Raw genomic sequence first — 7,331 nt, 5'->3', positions numbered from 1 at the left:
TTACTTACTTAGAATGGAAAAAATCATGAATCGGAAGCAAGAAATCGGTATGGGAATATTTCAATTCCGTTAACCTATTGACTTACCATATGGAATAAGAATAGGAATGCAATTGATTACAATTGATATTGTTTACTAATGTTCATGAATCAGAATCAAAACTAGTTCGATCACTAAACTACTCCTACAAAAATAAATATTCATGAGAGAGCTAGGTATATATATCCCTAGGGGCATGGGTGATTAATTTGGGGTTAGTAGGATATTTTGGGTAGTTTAAATGCATTCTTGAGGCTTTGATTCCTAAACCCATACCCCATTTGTTATCAAATTTCGGGTTATTTAGGAATCGATTCCTTACAATTATGTGAGACCCACACCAATTTCAATACCTATATATGTTAGTAAACGCATGAAAACTCATACACTGAAATCATCCCAATAATTTCCATTCTCATTTCAGGTAAGTAAAAGAGTGACATTCTACTTCAGTAGAATCAAATCTATGATCCTAATCCTTTTTTTTTTTTTTTCTATTTTTTTGAATAACTAGCCTAATCCTATATGCGATTAAAGATTTGATGGAGATAATTACAACACCTTTTTTTTTTTTTTTTGAAAAATTACAACACATTCTTTAACATGGGGAGAAAAAATTGGAATGATTCCATAACTGATATCCCTCAAACGGATCCATTTTTTCATGAGATTGGACTTCTCATTGAACTCATGCCTACAATTGGGCCATAATTCTAGTTTCTATTCCAGATCTGTTCCGAAACAGAGTACAGCGGCCCACACCTACAGTTATTTCCAAATCAAGTCGAACGAAACAAACGCTGTTTCGCTTTAAGATAGTTGACTACTTACTAGTTTACCATATTGGGGCGTCTCCTAAAACTGCTCCACTAACCCCCCCTCTCCTCTCCTCTCAGTCCACACCAATACCATGGTCTCTCTCTTTCTCTCTCTCCAAAAACCCCCCATATGTCAAACCTCTCCGATTCTCAACAGTCATGTCTTCTCCAGCAAGACTCCAAAACCATAGCAACCCCCTCCACGAGTTTCAGGAACAAACACCACGTAACCCCCTTCTGTCCGTACTCTCATTCTGGTTGTTTTTCTCGTTTCTCATCGGCATATATATAGTTTACACACTCATCGTTAACTTGTTCTTCACCGTCAAGACATAATTCTCTAATGGCTATGAGATCGACACCCGCTCTTGTGGTCGTTGCGGCATTTCTGGCTCTCCATTTCGTGCCTTTGCTCGTGTCGGGCCACCCCAACCTCATTCCGGAAAACGAGTCTGATCTCGATGGCTGGATCGTCCAAAACATGAGGGAGTACAACGAGCGGAAGGCCGAACTGAGGACCAGGAGCGACGTCCCCGGCACGCACTTCGACACAGGGCTCGCCGCCGCCGAGGACGCAAAGAGAGTCATCCGGGTGAAGCAGGACGGCACCGGAGACTTTAGGACGGTGACGGACGCCGTGAGGAGCATTCCATCTGCAAACAAGCAGAGCGTGGTGGTGTGGATTGGCGGGGGAGAGTACAGGGAGAAGGTTCTGGTGGACGTGACGAAGCCGTACGTGACGTTTTTTGGGGACAAGAACAACATCCCGTCGATCACCTACGACGGCACGGCTGCCGTGTACGGGACGTGGAACAGTGCCACGGTGGCGGTGGAAGCCGACTATTTCATGGCCGTGAATATAGCGTTCGTGGTGAGTAGTAGTGAGGCGTTATGTGTATTATTAGCATTACCGTTTTGTCCATAATTCTCCTTAAATTTGATGTCGTTTCGTGTTCTTTGCATATGTTCTGCATGTGCGTTATCTCATTTCACATTCTCTTTGCTCCTCTAATTTGCTAGCTGTCTTCAAGATCAAGACCTAGAGCGGTGAGGGAGAGAAATATTTGATAGCAAAATGGCATGCATGCCTTTTTGTGTGGTTTAGAGGGTCAGGGATGACCTCATCAGGGAATGGGAGCCCTAGAAAAAGATGGACTCTCAACTATACGATGGGTTGGAGTCCTTCCAACTTAGTCGGTCTCAATCATTTGATTTATTTCCCTTTACAATTAAACATAAGTTAATGCATTCATGATTCATCAATGCAATTACCTTTAATTAATTAGATAAATTTACAGAACAGAATCTTTACTTCGTCATATCGTATGGATCTCTTCTCTCCCATCGGCGCAATCAATCTCATCAATCTTTATGATGACTTTATCGTCTCCATCAATCTTGATTCCCTTTAGTTACTATTACGCTATTAGAATCGATTATTAGTATATTTCCTTTCCTAATATTCGTTTGCTGGTCTTAGTACTTGGTGAGCTTCAAATGGTTAAAATCGTGAAACAGAATCGTTTATCAGTACGTAATTAAGATGCAACACCAGATGCTAATCTTCTGTCTCCGTATATCAGCTTTCTAAAGACTAAAACAGAAGGCAATAAGTATGGTGGGGTATTTGTAGAACATGTGACCTTAAAGCTAATACTCATGCAACTTCTTTTATATTACTTATCATAAATTTGAGAACAATTATTTAACTTCTTTTGTTTGATGCTTGGTTTGTGTAGAATTCAGCTCCTATGCCAGACGGCATAAGGAAAGGTGCACAGGCGGTGGCAATGAGAATATCAGGGGATAAGGCAGCCTTCCACAACTGCAGGTTCATCGGATTTCAGGACACCTTATGTGACGATAGGGGAAGGCATGTCTTCAAGGATTGCTTCATCCAAGGCACTGTTGATTTCATCTTTGGCAATGGAAAATCCCTCTACTTGGTACACACATACCTATACTTGTTATGTCTTGTAATTGGGTTTTTAAATTTTATGTCCCTGAAATTTTTAGCTATATAGAGCATTAACAATTACAAACTAAGCACGTCTAAGAGAAAATATTTCCCTAAAGTGGATAGGTAATCTGAATCAATGAAGAAAAATACTAAAGTGGGACTCCGGTGAAAAGTAAATCAGGACTACAAATTTCTTAGGCTAGACAGGAAGAACCAGACAGGAAGAAATTCTTAGGCTTTTCAACTAGATACTGCATTGGATGCTCTAATGTAAACTTGGTATATATGATTGGTATTGTAGAAAAGTACCTTAAACTCAGTTGCGAATGGAAATGGAGTGATCACGGCACATGGTAGAACAGATGTGCAGGATGATAGCGGATTTTCGTTTGTGTATTGCAACATAACGGGGACAGGTGAGACCTTGCTTGGGCGTGCTTGGAGGGGAAGAGCAAGAGTGGTGTTTTCTTACACGTCCATGGGGAACCTTGTCGACAGAGAAGGGTGGTCCGACTACAACGACAGTGCGCGTGACAAGTACGTTCATTTCTATATCTCTAGTTTCATAATATGACAAATATATGTAAAATGAAATGATTGAACATCATGATGTTTATTTGAATATGAGCGCAGCACTGTGTATTATGGAGAATACAAATGTTCTGGACCGGGTTCAAGCTCCATCCATCGAGTCAAGTATGCAAGGATGCTGACTGATATAGAAGCAAAACCCTTCATCAGCCTGACTTTCATCCAAGGAACGAAATGGGTTCTTCCCCCTCCCAACCTCTAGTGAAGTACTACTACTTCACTCTACCCCGGCCGTCCACCACATCGTAATAACTAGTTTCATAAGTACCTAAAGACGATAGGGCAATGCTAGCCATGTACGTACTGATGTAGAAGAAGGTAAACAAAAGCTGCGCGCTAGCACTGTTCTTTGGTTGAATGTACCCTTCATGTACGTATGTATACTTTAAGTTTGTTGGTTCTGCGTAGTGAAAGTTGGGTTCATCTGAGTTGTATGTGCTCGAACAGATCGAAGTTGGTCGATGAACTTAACTTCGGAAGGGATTGGATAACAGAAGGTGTTGCATTAGGTTGTTTTGTTCAAATTTTTCATAAATGAATAACCATATATATTGTTCTATTTCGTGATTGCCATTAAGACAAAAAAACTCGAATGCAATATAATAAAATAGCTGTTTTTCTTTCTCAAATGGATCCGTGTGTGTATATTTCCTTATAAAGGTTTATAGCTAGAACACCCCTGCTGCCTTGTGCAAAGATGATAAGGATAAATCGGTTCAAATCATGATCGTTTGTCAAGTTGTACTGTAATGGAGGGAGTTCAAGTAGTTTAACCCCATAGCTTTAATCTCACAGAGCAAACTCATTCCTAGAGCTGGGTTCTCTAGACTCTACACAATTTGGGATTACTGTCATGTTAAGGGGATCGAATTAAAAGAAACAAAAATGTCTGCCTTTAGACCAATTCACATGATCATATACATATAACTTCCAATTGGTATATGATATTCAATAATACCAACCGAAAGAACAAAATTATTTCTGAATTTAGTGATTGCGATCCTGGAACCATGTGCAGGAACACTTGGTACATGAAGGCCATTATATATGGGACTTCAAGCTTTAGCATGTGCCATTGTTTAAAAAACGAAGAAGGAATCTGATGCATGATGTCGAAGATCTCATTCTGCTGTGAATTCGATGCTGGCCTCATCAAGGTTGCTGATAATAGCACTTGAAAAATAAGCAAAGAAATCTATTTTGGTCAAAAACCGTAGATTAATATAATGATCCTTATTATAGTAGCATATATAGAGCTGGAGGGACAAATGTGTTTCATACTAGATCAAACATCAGATTTAGTTTATACATAACACCACTCTGTATCACCAAATTGTAGGCAACACAAACACACACACCTGAAACCTCTCTAACTAAAAGTTGTACCTAATTGTTTGTTAATGACGAATAATTGAAAAAAGAAAAAGAAAAAGAGAGAATAGAAAATGTCTGCACACAAGGAGATACCCTGCTTTACACCAGAAAACCAGCCCTAAAATCTGGATCACTAAAAACCAACATCAGCATAATTACTTACTCTTCTGCCTCATCATTCAATGAGTTTCCATGCTCCAGCTGCAAAAACCATCAAAAAATGGCAATGTCGTCGGAATTCAAATTCAAACACACGGCAATGTGAAGTCGATATGACGGTGTTATGATGTGTAGTTACCTGGGGTTTCATCAGGGTGAGCTTTCTGATGGTTCTCCATGCACTTCAAGAGGTACTTGAAGGTCTCCGTCTCGCATGGAATTGTGAGCCCCCCGTTATGATCAAATCCAAACTCCTCTTCAGCCTTCTCCAGTAACACTTTAAAAAGGTTGTGACTAAGGTAGCTTGTGGGAATGATGAACCTCCGAAGCTCTGGTCCAACATAAACCGCCAAATACCCTTCAGGGACATCAGGTGGCGGCTCGGGACTTGCGCATGACTCCTCGTCCGAATCACAAATAACATTTGTGAGCCTCCTGCTAATCGCTGGTGAAAGGGCTCGACTAGATAAGGGACTGCTTTGCTCAGAAAGGGGACTAGGACTAGGACTGCCCACTCTCACCCTTCGACCAGAATGGGAAATGGAGCTGTCCCTCGTCACCCTTCGGTCAGAATGGGATTGAGGGCTACTGCCCACTAACATTCTATCAGCACGAGAATGAGGACTGCCTCCTCTTCGGGGGCTATTCCCCTTCGAGCCAAGTGTGACAGATTGCCATCTCTGCAGGATTTCTTTGAACTTAACAATCTGCCTAATTCCAGTCAACTTGCTGCTACCAGGATGCTCATCCATTGCTAGCTTTATCACAATTGTTCAAACAATCCAAAGCCAGAATTCAGTGTGTCTGATTCAGACGACAAGGTCTCATCAGATCTTCTTCCACTACAGAAATTTTGTAATAATTATCATCAACTGTACCAAGTCCAAAAATTCAAAACCGAATTCCTAACTCTACAACCTCTAATAAATTGATTCACAATATGATAATCAAATGAACTGAAAAACCAACAGGGGTTATCTTTCTGTAATCTGAAACCAAGTTTTTTGCTCCTTTTGAATCAAATCTATATTTCTGATGCCTCTACATGCTCCCGTAATACAACATAATTCTTCTTTGGCTAACATACGAGTCAGATTAACATAAGCTTCTAACTAAATTAAAACAAATTTCAATTGCCCGTCAAATGCATTACAGCATTAGTAATGTAAATTGGGATTACCATACCATCAAATCAAAGCCAATGTTTTCCTGACCTTAAGATCTATAACAGAAAAATATCAAATGGGACATGCAACAAAGAAAAAGGAGGTTACAAATCTCAGAACACAACCAACATTAATACAAACATGAACAAATGATACATGATATATAGAATGAAAATGGGTACCTGATGATTGAGGAGGGAGGAGGACATCAGCAGCAAACCCGAAGAAGGAATGCCATGGAGCTTCGGAAGGAAAATTCAGAGCGAGAGAGCTCACCTTTCCACAGAGAAAGAGAGGTTTTTTTTTTGTTTTTGTTTTTCTTTCAGAAAAAATTTGCTAAAATAATTAAAATAAGAATATGATCCAAAGCTGAAATTAGAGATAGATGGATGATGTGTTTGACTGTTTTGTATTCTCTCATAAATTTTCGGAGTCTCTCTCACCTCCGGTTTCGGAGGCACTCTGTTTTTTCGGTTTTCTCTGGCAACCAAACAAAACCAACGGCCCTGCTCTAAATCAAATCAAAGCTTAATGATTTTTTGAGAGAGACCCCAAAATGCATTATAGAATGAATCAAACACAAAAGGAAATACAAAAATATAGAAAATATTTATGTTGGTAGAATGGTGAGGTGGAGAATGAATGTGCTTTGGTGAGGACGAAGAAACAGGGGAGGGTGCTCACAGGGAGGGAGTAGCTATTTAATCTTTTGGATTTTAAAATTGGAAAAGTGTAAATTTACGCGTCATGGGCTTACTTTGTTGGTTTGGGTCCACGTTCTTTTACAGGAATCTCCACAGCCCACGTCCTTTGCCAAGTCATTTCTTTTTCCTTTCTTTTATCACCTTCCCATTAGAATCTCGGATTGACGATAGCTATAATCGAATGAAGTTGTGTAAAATAAATGGAACTTATATTCACTAACGTGATATGACGAAGCATCAAATCATATATATGTCTCGATATAAGAGCATCTATCTCTACTTTCAGGTTTATCGTCTAATAAGTATTTTTCAAGTAATTGATAAAAGTGCTTGCACAAGAGTAGTACTCTACTAATTATGAAGCTCTAACAGACATTTCGTATTATAAGTGGGTGTTAATATTATATGCCTACTCATTTGCAATATTTGTAACACTAATAAAAAGCAAGCTTTTCAAGTTACAATTAGCGGATGAGAGTATTAAATAAAATGATCGATGTAACCTGAGTTATAGGTGTCC

At 39.5% G+C, this 7,331-nt stretch overlaps 2 protein-coding genes across 7 annotated transcripts; one reads left to right on the top strand and one right to left on the bottom strand.

The window, feature by feature from the left end:
- The first annotated feature begins 929 nt into the window (after positions 1-929).
- Positions 930-3,959, top strand: LOC133727143 (putative pectinesterase 63). Its single transcript, XM_062154766.1, has 4 exons — positions 930-1,728; positions 2,597-2,803; positions 3,119-3,354; positions 3,451-3,959. The coding sequence occupies exons 1-4, from the start codon at positions 1,201-1,203 to the stop codon at positions 3,608-3,610; spliced, it is 1,131 nt and encodes a 376-aa protein (XP_062010750.1). The 5' UTR covers positions 930-1,200; the 3' UTR covers positions 3,611-3,959.
- Positions 3,960-4,158: 199 nt separating this feature from the next.
- Positions 4,159-6,746, bottom strand: LOC133714488 (uncharacterized). Of its 6 annotated transcripts, none has more exons than XM_062140631.1 (4): positions 6,290-6,731; positions 5,081-5,783; positions 4,946-4,983; positions 4,430-4,569 (listed from the first exon to the last, which is right to left on the bottom strand). In XM_062140631.1, the coding sequence occupies exons 2-3, from the start codon at positions 5,691-5,693 to the stop codon at positions 4,958-4,960; spliced, it is 639 nt and encodes a 212-aa protein (XP_061996615.1). In that variant the 5' UTR covers positions 5,694-5,783; positions 6,290-6,731; the 3' UTR covers positions 4,430-4,569; positions 4,946-4,957. The 6 variants fall into 6 exon arrangements, with proteins under 6 accessions (XP_061996599.1, XP_061996596.1, XP_061996605.1 ...); XM_062140635.1 differs by having other exon boundaries at positions 4,444-4,581; XM_062140615.1 differs by lacking the exon at positions 4,946-4,983 and having other exon boundaries at positions 4,159-4,581; positions 5,081-5,745; positions 6,290-6,746.
- Between the last annotated feature and the right edge of the window lie 585 nt (positions 6,747-7,331).

Source organism: Rosa rugosa, chromosome 1 (assembly GCF_958449725.1).
Source record: "Rosa rugosa chromosome 1, drRosRugo1.1, whole genome shotgun sequence".
Lineage (NCBI taxonomy): Eukaryota > Viridiplantae > Streptophyta > Magnoliopsida > Rosales > Rosaceae > Rosa > Rosa rugosa.
The sequence above is the reverse complement of the archived record's forward strand: the minus strand, read 5'-3'. Positions and strand labels throughout refer to the sequence as shown.